The 19,654-nt window shown below is 38.2% G+C and overlaps 1 protein-coding gene across 2 annotated transcripts; it reads right to left on the bottom strand.

Annotated features, from left to right (window-relative positions):
• Positions 1 to 3,014: 3,014 nt before the first annotated feature.
• LOC308337772 (ATP-dependent RNA helicase DDX3X-like) lies at positions 3,015 to 19,393 on the bottom strand. 2 transcript variants are annotated; one of them, XM_080795972.1, is made up of 17 exons: positions 19,111 to 19,393; positions 16,141 to 16,201; positions 14,334 to 14,381; positions 11,666 to 11,795; positions 10,741 to 10,899; positions 10,565 to 10,664; positions 9,667 to 9,802; positions 8,718 to 8,803; positions 8,205 to 8,303; positions 7,959 to 8,119; positions 7,232 to 7,376; positions 6,996 to 7,140; positions 6,628 to 6,809; positions 6,429 to 6,546; positions 6,040 to 6,193; positions 5,611 to 5,744; positions 3,015 to 5,461 (listed from the first exon to the last, which is right to left on the bottom strand). In XM_080795972.1, exons 1-17 carry the CDS (start codon positions 19,153 to 19,155, stop codon positions 5,382 to 5,384), a joined length of 1,983 nt encoding a protein of 660 aa, XP_080652098.1. In that variant the 5' UTR covers positions 19,156 to 19,393; the 3' UTR covers positions 3,015 to 5,381. The 2 variants fall into 2 exon arrangements, with proteins under 2 accessions (XP_080652098.1, XP_080652099.1); XM_080795973.1 differs by having other exon boundaries at positions 14,334 to 14,378; positions 19,111 to 19,250.
• Positions 19,394 to 19,654: the final 261 nt, after the last annotated feature.

Below are 19,654 nucleotides of genomic sequence, written 5' to 3'. Positions count from 1 at the left end.
TTTTAAAAAATAAGCTTTGTGGGACGCCTGGGTGGCTCAGTTGGTTAAGCGGCTGCCTTTGGCTCAGGTCATGATCCTAGCGTCCTGGGATCGATTCCCACATCGGGCCCCTTGCTCGGGAGGGAGCCTGCTTCGCCCTCTGCCTCTGCCTGCCACTCTGTCTGCCTGTGCTCTCTCTCTCTCTGATAAATGAATAAAATCTTTAAAAAAAAAAAAAATAAGCTTTGTACCCCACATAGGGCTTGAACTCAAAACCCCAAGATCAAAAGTTGCACTCAACCATGTGTGCCAGTCAGGGACCCCCAGTCTTTTAATTATTATCAGGCAATTAGCATTAAGGTGGCACTTGGCAGAAATCAGCATGGAAGCCCATAGTAATAACTGGAGTGTGCTGAGTAAGAGAGATATAAATTGTGGGTACCTGGGTGGCTCACTGGGTTAAGCCTCTTTGGCTCAGGTCATGATCTCAGGGTTTTGAGATCGAGCCCCACATTGTGCTCTCTGCTCAGTGGAGAGCCTGCTTCCCCCTTTTCTCTCTCTGCCTGCCTCTCCGCATACTTGTAACCTGTCAAATAAAATCTTAAAAAAAATAAAATAAAATTTGCACATTACCTATTATCTGGAAAATGATTTAAAGCAAGACCAGATGATTCATTTAAACAGTTTGTGTTCTATCAGTTGAGAAGTTCTGGTAACTGCTGTCCAGAGTGTGATTAAACTTAAGCATCAGTTTCCTCACTGTTAACAATGTTTTGCCCTCCTATCAAGATAAGAAGTTAGTCTGGTTCAAGTGGTTGCACATAAAAACCAGTGTTGATTTGCATCAGATAAACAGAAAACCCTGATGGTAGAGAACCCAAATCTTTTATAATGGGCAGTAAGTAAACTCCAATTTTTGCCTAGAAATATGCATTATCTTTATATATGAACAGGAAAAGAAATATGCTCATACCAGAGGGATGCTCTAGAAAAAGTAACACACACACAAAAATGTGCAAAAAATAAGGTTAGAAATGGCCTTACAACCCAATACCCAGGGTTTCACTGAATATCAAGACCAATTACAGGCTAACAGTTAGTACTCTGGAGCTCAGTTTGAAGCAATTGAACTGTTTTAGTTGCTTTTTCTAAACACAGTATTATCTCATCCCTTTAGCTCTTTGTCTCAACTTATGTTATGGCTATGTCTCCTTCCTAGGCTTATCCTGGTTTCCCTAAGATGTGGGTTAGAGATTTAGCTTTCCTTTTCTTTGAGCTTGTTACTAAGTCCAAAGACTGAGAGCCAATATGGGTGTATATATACTGAGAACAGCTAAAGTTTGCAGAAAATTTTACTTTTGGGGAAGATGTATATAGATTCATTGAAAATATGTAAGCATTCACACAGAAGACTCTTAATTCTCAAATACCACAGGCCTTTTTTTCTTCTCGGAATTTTATTTCTTGGTCTCAGATGTGCATTCATTTTAGCATGTTGAATGAAAACCTAAATATGTATTTTTGCTCAACATCTTTTTAAAGATTTGAGATAGTGTGTTTGCTCAAGCTGGGGGACGGGTAGATGGTGAGGGAGAAGCAGGCTCTCTGCCAAGCCCTCAACGTGGGGCTCCTTACCAAGACCCTAGGATCATGTCCTAAACCGAAGGCAGACGTTTAGTCACCCAGGGACCCCTGAGACATGTCTTGTCATCGTTTCCAGATTTCAGTAATAAAAACCCATCCTAAAAGTCACACCCCACACCTTTTAAAAAAATTTTAATTCCAGTTAGTGACCAAAGTGACTGGAAGCTTCAGTCTAGATGGGGGCTCTTATTCATTAAAGGAAGAATTCCTAAAAGTTGTCTAAAACTTCTCAGGGGTCTAAAACCATTAACAAAGGTATCCTGAGACACCATGCTAGGTTGGTCTAGGGCAGAGAGATATACATATTAGGCAAGGAAAAAAAAAAACCTGAAACCCCAAGACACACCATGAATTTGCTCTGTTGAACTGAACACTATGAAATGAAAGATCAGGGAGTCTCAGGTGTGTATACCTACAACATAGGCATTAGCCTCATTTCTTTGCAACATTAGAGCGGTCCATGTCAGAATAAGCAAATATGAACCATTTAACTGGGTAGTTGCTGGGAAAGCAAAATTGGGAGCAGTTTTTCTAGCCTGCATTTACATCCCTGAACCTGCTATTCAAAGCCTTGGGACTCCAGGACACCTTGCAAGGTGTTTTTCATTTTTTTTCCCCCTGAAGATTTTATTTGACAGATCACAAGCAGGCAGACAGGCAGGCAGAGAAGGGGAAGCAGGCTCCCTGCTGAGCAGAGAGCCAGAGCGGGGGGCTTGTGCCAAAGGCAGAGGCTTTAACCCACTGAGCCACCCAGGTGCCCCTTGGAAAGTGTTTATAATGGAGAAGATGTCTCCCTAAGACTGTTTCCCTGATCCCATTTGTTTCCTAGTCACATGGAAAGGGAAGATCATGATCTAGGAAACGTAACAACTAAGCACAAGAACAAGGCACTGAAGCAGTTTTCTTGGTCATCTTTCCATCCCTCTGTCACAAGAAAGTAAAAAACCAACCAACGAAGTACCATAATTGATGGCAAGTCTGCTTCTCTCTCTGCTGCTGTACACTCTATTATCTCACTTCAAATACTTAAAATCTTCAGAAATATAATATAGCCTATGATTTCATTTATGGAAATTTTAAGGACAAGAGCCAATCTCTGCTGTTAGAAATCAGGATAGTGCCTACCCTTCAGTGATGGGAAATTAGTTCTACAGAACACAAAAAATTTGAGACTGATTCCCTTAAAAAAGCCAATTTCATAATATCTATTGTATTAACATGTTAAGCTGGTTTGGTTACATCAGCTAACTGGTAGGGGCTGCTTTTGCCTTGGTGTGTGACCAAAGTTGGAGACTGGGAAGCTATGCCATCTCTGTTGTTATTCTCCAGGTTGACAGTACAATTTCATTTCTACATCTCATGATTAAGGCACAACTGACAGTAACAAGATTACGTTCAACTTTTTATTTTAGTAAAATCAGAATAAACACAGCACATGCAGTGCCAGCATCTAAAACTAATACAATAAGCAATTACCAACTTAGTGACTTGAGGTTCAAGATCTACATTCAGCAACTTTAAATCCATACTTACTGATAAAACTGAATATAAAAGTCACTAGTTATGTCAATACACAAAGATAACCACATGTTTGAGGATTGCAAATATGCCAGACAGCCACCAAAAACCAAGCCAAACAAAAACATTAACTAAAACAAAACTCACAGAACCTTTGAGAATGTGGACACTTCATTATCAGTGTTCAGAAGTGTTTCATTAGTATTTTAAGACAAGTATATCAAAACCTTGGCATGTTTTAATTTCAAGTTGCCAATTTTGTCTTAAACTTTGTCAGAAAAGTTACAACTAGCTGTATCATCAGTGCCGGATCTGCTTAATTTGACTCAATTGTTTAATAGAACTTAACATTTAAAGCTCACACTACCCCGAAATATATTATTTCACAAATGGTGACATTCAACATTCAAGTGCCAGTGTTTTTGTACTGTCTTTTGGTCAAGTTTCTTTAAACTTTCAAAGAATTCACTTTTAGGCTTACAAAAATAAATATCTGTCAAAATGTTCAATAAATATTACACAAACTAGCAGCAAAAAGTATCTAAAATCTGTTGTGTGCAAATAGTTTTTTTCAACTATCATTCCGTGGTCCCAAATAAAATTTTAGAATCTATTTAACAAGCTGCGTTCAACAATCTCCAAGAGAAAAAATAAGATTGGAAGTTTAAGGACACGCACACAAAACATATATATAAAATTCTCTGAATGTGCAATAAAATAAGTACTTTGTAAAAAGTCATGGGCAAAATGTACAAGAGTCTAAACCCATACTAATTGAAATAGCACCGTAACAAATGACTTCAATACTGTCAAGTGCACCTACTTAATGGTTTTTAGAACAAGGCACAATATTCTTGAAAATCTATTGCACTTTAGGAATAATTTTTGCCTCCTTATGCCATCACAAAGATAGTTTTTGAAGATTACTGCATTCTGGCCACAAAAATCACCACAGAATTCAAGCAGAAGAGGCATTTTTAATGGTGGATAATCATCTTTGGCCAAATTTATTATAGACTATAACTATAATGGAAACCTATGCAACTAAAATGGACTAAGACTGCAGCATATAGAAATAACATCTTATGCAGTTTAGTACGTATTTCCAACCTGTGTGATCTCAAGGATTTTAGTGTTTTTGTTACCCTGATCTACAAAGTCTACAAGTGTAAGCCATTTTAACATTTCAATGCAGCTTAGAGAGTAATGTGAATCTATATTAAAGTAAAGCCTGCTGCATAATCCCTCCTGCTCATATCCTCTTGACCAAAAAACATGAACACTAGCATGCGTTAAAGACCAAAACCGAAGCAGGCCCATAAAGACTTGTCACTGCTATGGTCAGCTATCCTACCATTTCAAGTTTATTTACGGCAGGCATTAAAAAAATCTTATTAGATGAAATCTCCCTCAAACACTTTTGTTATCAAACCTTTAAAACTCTTCCTGTAATAGTATGCCCACATCTGCTTTGCTTAAAATTAGTAACTTAAACATTAAAAGAGGAATTGCTGTATTTATTTGCATTAACTTTGAAGGATGCTTTGAAAAATGTGAATGTATTCACACATGCCACCTTATCTTGACTGGAATGGCTTATTTAAAAACTAAAAGATTCTAAGTGCCTATCCAGGATAGAGTGAGCAAGTTAGAACTTTAACTTAGTACAGTCTGCCTCCTTTGAAACTAATACTGCCTTAAGATGTTGTTCTCCCAATCTGCAAGTACCAAGAAATGCTAATGCAGGCTACTGCCCAAGGTTTTTTTGCCATATTAGTATCTACAGATGAATTGATGATTCCTGTTAAGTTATATCACACCTGCGTGCCAAGGTTTGATTTTAGCCCAAGTTCAGGAAATTTATTTTTTCAAAGCAACTGATATCTTGAGCATTACTGAGCCAACAGGACATCAAAATAATAAGTTGTCTAAAGATAAAGTCACAGTACATTAACAAACAAATGATCCTCAGTCACAAAATTATAAATGGAGTTTGGGGTGATAATAAGCAGGAGGGGAATTAATCCAAACTACAGCAATTATGTCTTCAAACCAACTTCTGAGTAAGGCTGTTCATTGTTCCTATCTTCTTGTGACTTTGAAGCTCCCTTAAATTTTCAGGAGAATCACAGCTGGTAATGTACTGCAAGGTCTTGAAGCTATAAAATACAGTCTGGCTAAGTTACATGTGGTTTCCATATCAGCTTGTTTGAAAAGGGTGACTTTGTTGCAAAGCAGATTCAATTGCCCCACCAGTCAACCCCCTGGGAGTTGTAATTTCCTCCATATCCATCACTATTGTAGAAGCCTCCATAGCCACCTATCAAGAAATGTTTGAAAACAGAAATTAGTTCAGCCACTTAAGTTTCTACTGGGTTTTGTATTCTTGGAAATTTCTCCAATAATTTATGCTTTAAGAAAAAATAAAAAGCAGTCACTTAAGACATAAACAGGAAAAGTTAATATTACCTCCACCAAATCCTCTGCTGCTGCTGTGACCACCTCCACCACTACGGCTGCTGCTTGCACGACCACTACTAAAGCTAGAACTGCTGGAACCACTACTTTGTCGATAGTCTCTGGCACCAAATCCTCCACTGAATCTATTAAAAGGAAAATCATTGCGGGTAGTTTATGTTTGTAACTCAATTAAACCAACAATTCCCTTGTATTTTCCAATCCTCAACTCAACTGCCATGATACTCTTGCAATAGTGTTTCTAAAATCCTAAGCCCTTAACTAGGCTGACATTTAACTCCTTAATAACTATTTTTAATTTTTTTTTCACGGGTACGATCCCTTGTCAAAATTATATCAATGGCAGTGTTTTAGCTAACCCTGGACACAACTTTCTACAAAAAGCTGGTAACAATAATGAAGACTCAAAACAACCTGTACCTCTTAGAGCGTCCACGACTGCTACCCTTATAGTGGTGTTCATAAGCCATATTTTCTAACCAAGATGGCACTTCTTGTTTAGCTTCAACGAGCAGATCCAATAAATCCTTTGTGATATTTATATTTCTTTCATTAAAGAATGAGGTGGCAAGGCCTACAAAAATCCAAAAGTAGTAAAACGGAGGTTTCCATAAAATAGTCTGGGGTCTTCCTTCATATATTTAACAGTAATAAGCAGGAACAAAAAATGTTTTAATATGTGATGTAATCAAACTAGAGAGTTAAACAGTAATTTTAGTTATCTGATGTCACACATCAGCTTTCCCTTGAAAGATAATTTCTAATATTAAACATTCTGTGACAAACCATTAAATAAATCAACACTTTACCAAGGTTTCCCACACGTCCTGTACGGCCAATCCGATGTACATATTCCTCAATATCACTTGGCAAATCAAAATTGATAACATGTTTTACATTTGAAATGTCTAGTCCTCTTGCTGCCACCTGAAAAATAACTTTTGTTAAAAAAAAAAAAAAGCAAGCAACATTCAAATATGCTTAACTCAAAAATAAAAATATACACACAGCTGTAGCCACTAAAATAGGGCTTTTTCCTGAGCGGAACTGGTGAAGGGCCTCCTCTCTATCTCTCTGTGATCGGTCACCATGGATACTAGTACAAGCATATCCTTCATGGTATAAGAAGTCTTCCAGAGAATCAGCACCCTTTTTGGTCTCCACAAACACTAAAGTCAGTGAATCCTTCCCTGTAAAATTAGATATAAGGTTTTGTTTACTAATAAGAACTCAGTACTTTGGTTCTCTTTGCACTCCAAAAAGCAAGCACACAGAGATAATTAAAATAAGCTTTAATCATTTAGACAGGTGGGCAAAAGGAGGGTAGGAGCTAAAGAGATCCAAGTAGATTCTCAGTACACCATGATTAACTTTACCTGTTGCATTTAAGAGATCAAGAAGAAATGATCGTTTGTCTGATTCTTCCACCCAAACTACTTTTTGTGTGATGTTCTCAGAGGTGGAGCCAACTCTGCCTACAGCCAGAAAAATGTATTCATCCAAGAAATCACGAGCAAGCATCTAAAAAGGGGAAAACACTTTTAGTCTCCGACTTGTTAAATTATCTGAAAATACTTATTTATAAATGTCCTGAAAGAACAATAAATCATACCTGTATTTCCTTAGGGAAAGTAGCACTGAACATCATAGTGTGGCGAATACCCTTTGGTGGCATAGTATCTTGTTCAACTATACGTCGTATCTGAGGTTCAAATCCCATATCCAGCATCCTATCTGCTTCATCCAACACTAAGTATCTATTATGAAAAATACTCACTTTAGAATCTGATGAGAAACTGACCACTGAATACAGTTGTGTAATATTCATCCTAACGTGCTAGCCACGTGCTAGCCTTGCAACGTTAACACATAAATCACATAACCATTATCTGACACTGTTCCAATGAATCACACAGGTTAACTGTGACTTTCAAAAATTATGCAGTTAAATCACTGAAGTTAGTAAATCTGAAGACAATTTTACTAAAATCACTACAAAATGACCAGTAACATGAAAGTTCTACTCCTGCAACCAACGATGCACTGTATGCTAGAATTTAAAACATTTTATTTATTCATTTATTTGTCAGAGAGCGAGCGAGCGAGCGCACAGGCAGAGAGTGGCAGGCAAAGGCAGAGAGAGAAGCAGGCTCCCTGCTGAGAAAGGAGCTGGATGTGGAACTCGATCCCAGGACCCCGGGATCATGACCTGAGCCGAAGGCAGCCGCTTAACCGACTGAGCCACCCAGGCATCCCTGTATGCTAAAATTTAAATTAAAAAATTGAGAATTAAAAAATAAAAGAAATTACATCTTATATACATAAAAATTAACACTTACTTGCAAAAGTCTAATCCAATCTTTCCTCTTTCCATCATATCCACTAGACGTCCTGGAGTGGCCACTAACAAGTGACAACCACGCTCTAAGTCTCTAATCTGCTGACCAATATCAGCACCACCATAAACCACACAAGGACGAACTCTAGACCGGTACGAAAACTATAAGCAGAGAGTTTATTAAATGTTCATAAAAACAGAATTAGCATCAATGAAAATGGCAATAATCAGTAAAACGCACACTTACTTTTCTGGCTTCCTCATAAATCTGTACAGCCAATTCTCTTGTTGGGGCTAAAATTAAGGAGATAGGATACTGCTTACGGCGCCCGTATCTTCCATTTTCCTAAGAAATGAGAACAATTTAGAAAGTGAACTCAAAGAGCCAAAACTTTGTTGTTGTTGTTTTTTGAAACAAACTCATCACAGCAAAATTCCCTTTATAATTAAGAATTACATCCACAGTGCATGGATGGCTCAGTCGGTTAAGCATCTGCCTTCAGCTCAGGTCATAATCCAGCTCCTGGTATTGTGTCCCACATCAGGCTCCCTGCTCGGCAGGGTGTCTGCTTCTCCCTTTCCCTCTCCTGCCTGCTCATGCTCTCTTAAATAAATATTTTTTAAAAATTAAGTGAATAAATATAGTAAGAAAGAGGAACTAAAATAAAACACAGTACTCTTTAGAAAGAAAGGTCCCAACTAATATTTGTCAAGTTTTCACTATGCTAACAACTTATTTTATAAGGAAATCAATCTTTACCTTCACAGCCTTCAAAGCATCGCCTGGACCATCTGTGTAAATCTGACTTAAAATGGGCAACAGAAATGCTGCAGTTTTTCCAGACCCTGTTAAAAAAATAATTGTGTTCCACATTCCCTTTTAGTGAAAAGAAAATCTTACCTTATACCAAATTTTGGGAAAAATATGGTACATTCATATAGTTAAAGCGAGAATGCCAAGTGATTCCTGTTATCTATTTTAAACAATGCAATCCTCTACTCTTCAGATTTTAGTTCACAGGAAATCGGCATCAACTTCCCTTTCTTTACTTTTTTATATCCTGTAATACTGATGGAATGCGAACAGTTTCTGAAGTTTAACAGTAAAGGGCCTTATACAGTAGTCAGTTTCCTTTGCAGAAGAAAAGCCTTGGCTGTAACCGTTTCAGTGAAACTTACTTTAAAAAAACAGATCCCAGATTTAGCCTGAGCATCAGTTAAACATAAAATGATGAAATCCTTAAAGAAGAAACTTTATTACAAATGACTTAAGTTTCTTTTCTTTCATACACAGGAATTGTTTTACATGGAGAAGTAGTTCTGCTGTCTTTTCATCACTAACTCTGCCCAATTCCCAAAATATGAGAGAGGAAACACAATTACCTTTCCCCTCCACACACATTTTTATGAATCAGATTCTTCTCTAAGTTGATTATTTCCTATTCCAGTTATGTAGCTAATGTTCCCCTGCACTGCATTCACAACTTTCCCTGTTGCAATAATAGCAGGCTGATGATTCACTGCACAATTCCCTAAGATGTCCTCAAGTATCCAAAGAATAAAAAGGTAAAAGAAACAACGCTTCAACTAATGTTTACCTAACTCAGAATCAGGCTAACCACAGAACTCAATTCTCCTTGTAAAAAGTACTATTTCTAGGGAAAGACCAGTTGAAATATTAACTTAAATTCTTTATCCAATCAGCTTACCTGTTTGGGCACAAGCCATTAAGTCTCTTTTTTCTTTGATAATAGGAATGGCATGTTTCTGCACTGGAGTTGGACGAGTGTAACGAGTAAGTTCAATGTTCCCCATGATAATTTCTCCCATCTCAACATCGCTGAACTATCAAGGAAATAAAAGCAAGTCAAACACAACTAGAAATGCCTAACCTGTTACAATTTCTGTGTTGTGCTACTATGACCAAAACACCCAACCCCAAATATCCACTTTGGTTGTGATTATATCTGCTATAATTTTAGGTTAAAAGTACCTTATAAAGTTCTAGGTGTTTTTAAAGAAATAAACTTTAGTGTCTAAGATACAATAGAGTAACTTTTGGATTCTTTGTTATGTTTGACATTTTCTATTTCAGCATTGTTCATAATGGTGACATAAAATCTTAGTCTCTCTTTTTATAACCCAATGAATTTTTTTTTTGAAGATTTTATTTATTTATTTGACAGATGGAGGTCACAGAGAGGCAGGCAGAGAGAGAGAAGGAAGCAGGCTCCCTGCTGAGCAGAAGAGCCCGACGCGGGGCTCGATCCCAGGACCCTGGGATCATGACCTGAGCCAAAGGCAGAGGCTTTAACCCACTGAGCCACCCAGGCGCCCCCCCAATCAAGTTTTTATTTTTTTAAGATTTTATTTATTTATTTGACATACAGAGATCACAAGTAGGCAGAGATGCCGGCAAGGAGAGGAGGAAGCAGGCTTTCCGAAGAGCAGAGAGCCCAATGCGGGGCTTGATCCCAGGACCCTGGGATCATGACCTGAGCCGAAGACAGAAGCCCCCCAACCCACTGAGCCACCCAGGCACGCCCCTAATCAAGTTTTTAAATGGTTAACAAAGAACGGTTAAGAAGTCATACAAAAACAACTTACACTTTCAATATGTGGAGGACAGTTATTGCCAGTTGCCTCTACTGGTATATCATCGTATTTCTCAAAGTTTATTCCGGTGTTTCCTCCAGAGAAGAGTTCCCTAAAATCAAATAATTATTACATAGTTATATAAGTAACAAGTTTGATATCAATCAACATATATTTCAAAAACTTACTGCTCCAGTCGTTCACTTGGTGGAAGTGGTTTTGACCAGTCATCATCATCTGATCTGTCACACCAACGACTGTGTCCACTGCGTTCGTATTTGCCAAAGCTAGTCCTGTCACCACGACTGCCAATACCATCATAGTCACTCCGTCCACGATCATCAAACCTAAACAGCATAAACAATTGATATATGTCATTTAGCTTCTATCACAGTATCTCTATATATCTCTAGATATATGCTTGTATACTAGTTGAATTGTATCAGAAATACTTTTCAAAGACTTCAATAATTCAACAATGGCTGTCTCATTTATGAAATAATACCCTTTAATTTTTTTTAGATTTTATTTGACAGAGAAAGAGAGATCACAAATAGGCAGAAAGGCAGGCAGAGAGAGGGGGGAAGCAGGCTCCCTGCCAAGCAGAGCACCCAGATGCCCCAGGCCCTTTAATTAATGGTTATGTATAATTTATACATCCATTTTTACCTTATATAAAGTTATACTTTGTATAAGGTAACTTCATCAAGTCTCATAATGTTAAGAATTAAGTTTTGTAATGCTTATACCCGGTATGTACTTCATATTTTCATTTTATTTTATTTTGATTAATTAATTTATTTAAAGATTTTATTTATTTATTTGACAGAGACCACAAGTAGGCAGAGAGGCAGGCAGAGAGAGAGGAGGAAGCAGGCTCCCTGCTGAGCAGAGAGCCGGATGTGGGGCTCAATCCCAGGACCCTGGGACCATGACCTGAGCCGAAGGCAGAGGCTTTAACCCTGAGCCACCCAGGCGCCCCTCAAATAAAATCTTAAAAAAAAAAAAAAAAAATCACGACCAAGGAAAATACAAAGAATGAGATCACATCAAACTAAGAGTTTATTCCTAAACTGCTAGTATAAACACAACTGCAAGCTGAGAGTAATTTACCTTCCCCTTGGTCCACTTCCACGATCACTGAAGTAACTGGGCTTTCCTCTTGAATCTCGGGACCCAAAACTGCTGTAGACATCCTTATCTTTACTACAACTCCACCCTGAACTGTCTTTATCATAGAATCCTTCCAAAAAAAGTTAAAAAAAAGAAAAAGAAAAAGAAAAAAAGAAGAGTTGACAATACTTTTACATGATTCCTGTATTAAAATCTCTAACACAGCGTCCCTTTTATTCTTTTGGAACCAAGTATCAATGGAATTACTTTTACCAAATACTGGAGAAGAGAACCAAGATTCAGAGAATTGGGTTTCACCAGCAAATAGTACCGCACTAACAATTTAAGTTCCATTCTTTAAAGTGTCATATCCCACAATTTAAATTCCATTCTTTAAATTATCAATGTTTGCATATTAAATGGAGTAAAACAGGAGCCTAGTTCAATAAAATTGTTTTAACAAGATTGTGGCAAATTGCCTTTTTAAAGGTGTAACTGCTATCAGAGGGATCCCAAGTGCCTCCTTCCAAGTTTTAACCTCACAGGCAGTAAGAAGGGAAACTCTAAGTTTAGCTTTATAGTCATGCCCCATTCCTAAAAATACATCTCATGAACAAAAGCTATTGCTAAAGTTGATAAATATAAAGTATGTATCATATAGCATATATAACATAGATTTCTAAATTCAAAAGGTTAACCTCAGGTATAATCAATTACCTAAGAGCATAAATTAAGACATCCACTACAAAGTTCCCAATAAGGAGAAGTCTGTCAGATGCATGAGAACAGAGACTATGAAAACTCATGAAGGATGAAGTTCCAAAATGCAGTCACAGAATTATGCTCAAATGGGCTCTGTGCAGTAAGGGGCATGATTAACAAGAGTCTTATTCAAAAGAATTTGGAGAAGGCAACTTGTAGCTACTTAACCAACAGCTGAAAGTATAAGAAATCAGCTGAATTATCTTCAATACACTATCAAGCTTAGTCTAACAATATTTAAAAGAAATTCAATAAATGGAAATACTCAATACAGATCTTCTTTGTTCTTTTAGACCTAACACTTTTAAGATACCCTCAAAAGAACCTGAATTCGAAAACGAGCAGGGATCTTTAAAATGACTCCTTAGTAGTTAGGTATGCAAGTAGTAGAAACATCAGGCAATTAGGTTTCCCCTAAAAACTCTAAATTTAGAAAATTAACAACCCACTTAGAAGTCATTTAAACACTGTATTTAAAATAAAAACTTCTCAAACCATTTTCTTGAAAGTCTCTAAAGCTTCCCCCCTCCGAATGTCTCCAAAGTTTTAGTTATTTCACATAGCGAAAGCTCCTTTATGTTTCAGTGCTAACAACATAAACAGTTGGTGTAACTACTATTCTTTATATTTACCTATATTACTGTCTAAAATATTATATATTGTATACTACTGTCACATCCTAAGACTTCAACAATATGTTGTCAAACTCAACCAAATACAAAAGGGGAAAAAAAAACTGTCATGCTTTCCTAAATTCCACATGGACATACCTTGAGGGCACAGCTACATACAGACAGGTAAAAGAAGGTGACCAGAGTAAATCTACTAGAGGAAACTAAACCATCTAGGGACACTTAACTTAATTCTTTGCAGTTCATCAAGTAATGACAGTACCCCCCCCTCTGCTGTACAGCTGTTAGCCAGTTAACCATATGGCCTTTACTCTTCTATTTCTTAATTTCCATACTGTTACTCTCTGAAGCAGTTTGTATACCTTCCTTGCAATTCTAGTCACACACATTCTGAGGATTACCCATTACAAAAAGAATTCTGGGGGGTCATTAAGTAGAGCATGCACCTCTTGATATTTCAAATGTTTTAAGTCTGAGCCCCATATTGGGTTTCGATTACTTAAACAAAAAATTCTTAAGAAGAAATTCCAGTTTGAGAAAATAATTCTATCATCAGCCAGAAGTGACCTTTTGTATTGCACAAACTTACATAAACGACAGACTATGTATGAAGAAGGTACATACCCAGCCCAAAAGCTATAGTTCATTTCCCCCATCCCCAAATACCTACCTCATTTTCCACCATCTTCTTTCCTCTCGGCTTTTCCTGACTTTTTATTTTTCTTGAAAATTCCGATCACCACGGTGATGAATATATGACACTTATATAATCATCCCAACACTATCTTAACCATCTATTTACTCTACATTAAAAACTTAATACTAAACGTCACAGGTATTTTAGTAACATTTCACACAAAGCCCTTCAACATGAAACAGTTCTTGCAAAAACTAAAATCAGACAATCTCTCCAACCCACTGAGCATGCCCTTGGTTGCAATCCTTCAATTGTTAAATATTCTCCAATAACTAATTTTCACTGTTGCTGCATTTGAGGATTTCAGTCCCCTCCAGTTAGTTTACAAAACAGTGACCCCCCCCACCCCAGTGACTTTCAAACTGAAATCTTGTTGTATTTATAAATAACGCACTAGAGAAGTGAAACTTTAGGCTCAAAATAAATAAACATCCATTATATAATACCAGATGAACTTTTCCAGAGTTATGAAATTAAGAAAACAGAAATGTAATACACTTTCTCAGTTACCTCATTTTCCCTAAGTTTTACTATCTTAAAACAAAAGTTGGGTACAAGAAGTTGCCAGTAACCTTACCTTTAGAGGCTTCTCTGTTCCTTAAGTGGGGAGGTATATAGCGTCCTTCTAGAAGAGAAAGGGAAAATTAAAGACCCATCCCATCCACCAAGACACAGCGGTTTATAAAAATATGTATTAAAACATTGATCCTAGGGGCGCATGGGTGGCTCAGTTGGTTCAATGTCTGCCTTTGGCTTAGGTCACGATCTCAGGGTCCTGGGATGGAACATCACACCCAGCTACCTGCTTGGGGGGGGGGGGTAATCTGGTTCTGTCCCCTGCTCTCCCTCTCATAATATCTTGAAAAACAAAACCCCCAAAGAAACACTGATCCTGGGAAACAAACTTTTAAACTATTACCTAAATTATTTTACAGCTATAAAAACAAAATCTAAAAATGGGCAAGCGCTTAAATAATACACATTTTTATGCTACATCTAAGAAAAACGGAGAAAGAAAAAGCAGGGGCGGACAATTTAAGTTTGGCAAATCTGGGAACGTAGATTGTAATAAAACCCTCAATCCAAACACATTTCAGTGGTGCCTAGCGTGTTTAGTCAGTAGAACACATGAGTTCTCCTCTCTGGGCATGGAGTTCATTAAAAACAAACAAAAAAAGACTGTGCTATTTCAAATGTTATTAATTACAAGTCTTAACAAATACAACTATTGCTATAACAAAAATGCCAACTATGAAAGAAAAGAATATGCACTAAATCAACTGACCAATTTCAATTAGCTTTGTTTCTACTGTGCCAATATAAAGACCATGTAATACTGTTTTCATACAGATGAAAGCTAAGGATTCCAAGAAAGAATTTCTCTCTCTCTTGTTAAGTGTTAAGATTTCCTAAATTAACAGCCAGCCTAGGATAATCAAATAAAAGCATTTTATCTACAAAGTAGAAGGAAGTCAAATCTCTAACTTTTACATTAAAATAAGTGTGCCAAACCATTAGTATAATTAGATTCTTTGTAAATAAAATACTTATATCCTTATAATATGCATAGAGTAGCAAATAAGATTTAATATGGATTAACCATACTTAAAGCTCTTCAGAGTGTATCCACTGTTTTCCTGGAAACAGGGATCCAAGCAGAGTTCAGCTACCTAATAATAAAGGGTCAACTGTTCCATTCAAATATTAACCTCAACAAGCACCAAACGAAACAAAACACTTCTTTCAAAAACCAATCCATTCAATTTAATATGGCAGACATTTTAAATTCTAACTATAACCCAAGAAGCAGTAGAGCTTAGTTCTATTCTGAAGTGTCAGGTTCCTCTTGAGATAGTTGTAGTAATAGCTACAACAGGTAAGTTACAAGTTGCCTCATTAAGTTAACACTGTTCAGGTCAGATCAGCAGAGTGATGAATATCCCCACCTCCTTCATGCTTAACCAGAATCCATAATGGACATATCTAAAAATGTTGACTACGGGTGCTGGGTGGCTCAGATGATGATCTCAGGGTTCTGGGATGGAGCCCTGAGAGGGGACCCCTTAGCTGGGACAGCTTCTCCCTCTGTCCCTCCCACCTGCCCCGTGCCCGCAAGTTCTCTCTCACAAGTAAAATCTGAAAAATAAACAAGCAATAAATAATAAATATGTGACTATGACATTGCATTTCCTTCAAATGACCACAGCTTCCATTCCAAAAAGAACCAGTCTCTTATTACACAGATATATTGAAATACTAAAATATTTATACATATTTGGCAAAAGAAATTTTTCATTTCAAAATTGCTAAATACAATGCATAATAAGTTCTGATATTAATTCTTGTAAAAACAAACAAACATATACATATTATTTTTTACTTACTGCTAGCTGTACTTCCTCCTCCACTCTGATTATCAGAGGAGTTCAGGTCTAGACCAGCAAACTAGAAGAAAGATATTAACACCTCACATGGTGACACACAATAAATTAAAAAAATCAATTTGCAAAAGACAAATCAGTTCTAAAATCCTGTCCTCCCCTGTAGCATTACTGCCCAGTGTGCCTCACATGGTTTTAAGAATGCCTTTTAAGGGGCACCTGGGTGGCTCAGTGGGTTAAAGCCTCTGCCTTCCTCTCGGGTCATGGTCTCAGGGTCCTGGCATTGAGCGCTGCATCCGGCTCCCTGTCCCCGCCCCCGTCTGCCTCTCTGACTACTTGTAATCTCTGTCAAATAAATAAAATCTTTAAAAAAAAAAAAAAAAAAAGAATGCCTTTAAAGTCTATAGTGGGCTAGTCTATAAGGCAATACACAGATGCCAACAGTATAACCAGTTACAGATGTTTCATATACATTCATCTCAAACAGGTTCTTTGTAACAATTTTCTAGAGCAAAATGCTCTAAAATCACCAAACTAGTGATTAGTACCTTTTCCCCCCCCAAACCAGTGGTTTTCCCCACTTATTATGTGCATTACTTTAAAATTCTACCTGGTAAAAATTCTACCTGGAGAATATTAGGACAATTTGGAAATTCATTAAAGTCTTTATCCCTAAAGACTGTGCCAAGTATTTTTACTTTGGATAAATTCCAAGGTAGCAATACCACCACCATCAACTACCACCTTTGAGTACTGTGCAACTTACGCTGCATTTAATACTGGCCACACTGATGGTAGTATTTACTTTATTTTAGAAAGACAAATTCAGAGATTGTTCCTTATAAAGGTACTAAGTAATAAAATATCATCCAAGGCTTTTTAAAGACTTTCTTTAATCTCAATTACTACTTATCCCCTCAATGACACATTTCAACACCACAGAAAAAAAGGTTATTTAGGGGCACTTGGGTGGCTCAGAGGGTTAAAGCCTCTGCCTTCGGCTCTGGTCATGATCCCAGAGTCCTGGGATCCAGCCCCGCATCTGGCACTCTGCTCAGCAGGGATCCTGCTTCCCGCCCCCCCTCCACCTGCCTGCCTCTCTACCTACTTACTATATTTATCATATAAATAAAATCTTTAAAAAAAAAAAGGTTATTTTGCTTTATCAGGTTTTGTTAATAATTAATCCAAAACTTTCAAACTGAAATTTTAGAAGCACAAAGCACCACAGCACAAAGTGGGTCCCTGCATGTTTGAAAAAACAAAAAACAAAAAAAAACCAGAAAGAAACAAAAAAATAAAGTTATACAATTAACATTTGCAAACACTAGAAGTCCAAGATATTACCAATTACACGGCCCACTAAGATATTAAATAAATTATCAACTTTTCCGGCTGTAATTTGCTTACTACTAAATTCTAATGACCCAGAGAGCAGTTTATCAAAAGTTTTAAGTGGATTCTAGCAACACAGGAAATGTTACAAATGAGATTTTTTATTCTCTTGCTTTCAAATTTTCAATTTTAGAGGTGTTTTACATTATCAACCTTCAGCAGACTGCAGGCGCTAATACAACTATAGTTAGTGGAAAATACCAAGTAGTAGTAAACCACCAAATCTTTCAAATATATTACATGAAACGTGAAAATGTAGAATCAATTTTTAGTAAGGATTCAGTATTCAGGAATTCGTCAAATATTTTTTGCGGAAGGTTTATGCCCTCATTTATTTCCCTCAGTCAAACGAGCAAGCTGTTCACTTTGGAGTCCGAACGATTCACTTAAGTTTCCCTGGGAGGTATACCGCAATAAAACGAAAATTTCTCCTTCTTCGGACAACGAACCTGTTACCTCTCGAAGATTACGACTCCTTTTTCGCACTGCTAACACCTCGAAGTAACAGGCAGTGTCTTTCAAGAGGAAAAGACTTTCTGACCTATTTCAATGTCTTTCCTCAGGCGCGACAAAATTAGTACAACTTTACTTCCCCCACCAAACCGCTTTTCGAGTATTTTTGCCGAGATGCACTCCAAAGTCCAACTACTAATCTATGCGTATGTAAAACATAGTACCACAAAGAAAAAAAAAATCCGCAATGCTGGACTAAATGACCTTTCAGTGACGCTCTGAATTAAGTAAAGGGCAATTCGAGATCTCTAACCTTCCAAGTGGTTACCCGCCAGCGTCCAATTTCCATATTCCCAACACCGGTCAAGGGATGCCCGGTGCGGCCATTCTTCCCTCCCTTCCCCAGTATGCCTTTCCGGTTGTTCTGCGTCACAAAACTTTCCACTCCGGAAACACTTCACTATCCGCAGCAGTAAGCTGCGATAGTCTGGCGACAGAAACCCCCAAAGTAAACAACTGTTTCCTCGACTTTTGTGAAGTCAGTCGCCAGAACCAGGTCTGTTCTCTTAGCGTGGTGCAACGCTGCGTTACCCTGCAGTCGGAACAAAGGAGACCGCCGCCATTACCCTGGAAGCCACTCCTTCCCTCCTGTTCGCCCCGTCTCTCCCCGCCCCAGTCCGTGGCTACAAACTACTCTTCCCCTACATATCAACGGCACCTCTGAGCCAGAATCAGTGTCATCCAGTGAAAAATCAAACCTCTCAGATAAATACATGGACCCCTTACGCGGACTTCCCTACGATCGCTAGTCAGCCAGGGCTCGCACATGCGCACATCTAAGAAAGCGCCAACGGCCACAAAAGCCGCCATTGTGCGTGGCCGGAATACAATACCTCCGTCCAAGTATCAGCTACTACCGACATGACTGTTAACGCCTCATTTTGTTCGCCACCGCACCTCTACCTGGTTAGTTTCTTTCTCCGTCCGCCCACAATCCCATCCATAACAAGTCATACATAACAAAATAAGGGAAATAAAGATGACTAGATACTACTGCGCCATAAGCCACGTTAAACTAGGGAAAAGGTCCACGCAGACAGCCTCGGGACGCATATTTCGACTTACCTGCTGGTCCAGCCCGAGCGCATTTTCCACCGCCACATGACTCATGCCTGAAGGGAAACTCGGAGTTTCCCACCCGCGACTGTACGGCTTCAGAAGACTCCCGCCCTCCAAAGAGAACTAAAAGCTCTCTGAAGTACACAGCTTGGCCACGGCCGTAATATACCAACCACGACTTTACGTCAGTACGTAGGCCTTGCGTCTTCCTCCTCAGCCCCCCACCCCCCACCAACCCTTTTATCCCTACCGTTACTTCTGCCTGGCTAAATCACGTTCGTTTAGTCATAACATCGCGGGATGTTCTAGTCCGACCCTCCCGTAAAGGCTCTCAAACTTCGCGAGACCTTTATTTTCTCCTCCCTCCCCCAATGTCTTGGAATTTCTGGAAGCAAGCGGAAGCTCGCCTTTTTCTTCTTTCCACGACTTGGGAGATACTAAACATACCGTCTCTGTATCTATCTCACCCTCCCACCCTCTACCCTCCTAGTTTCCCTCCTTCTACCGATTTCCCTTTTTCTTTCAGTTACTGGGATCGGAAGTTCCGTAA

This window comes from Martes martes (genome assembly GCF_963455335.1).
Source record: "Martes martes genome assembly, chromosome: Y".
NCBI lineage: Eukaryota > Metazoa > Chordata > Mammalia > Carnivora > Mustelidae > Martes > Martes martes.
This window is presented reverse-complemented; position numbering and strand designations above follow the sequence as displayed.

Excerpts from the sequence above, each read along its gene's own strand:
- LOC308337772 (XM_080795972.1), bottom strand. The coding sequence starts at position 19,155 with ATGAGTCATGTGGCGGTGGAAAATGCGCTCGGGCTGGACCAGCAG. Across the intron at positions 7,377-7,958 it reads ATTGGATTAGACTTTTGCAA|ATACTTAGTGTTGGATGAAG; the intron begins GTAAGTGTTAAT and ends TTTTCATAATAG. Across the intron at positions 5,462-5,610 it reads CAGCAGAGGATTTGGTGGAG|GTGGCTATGGAGGCTTCTAC; the intron begins GTAATATTAACT and ends ATTTCTTGATAG.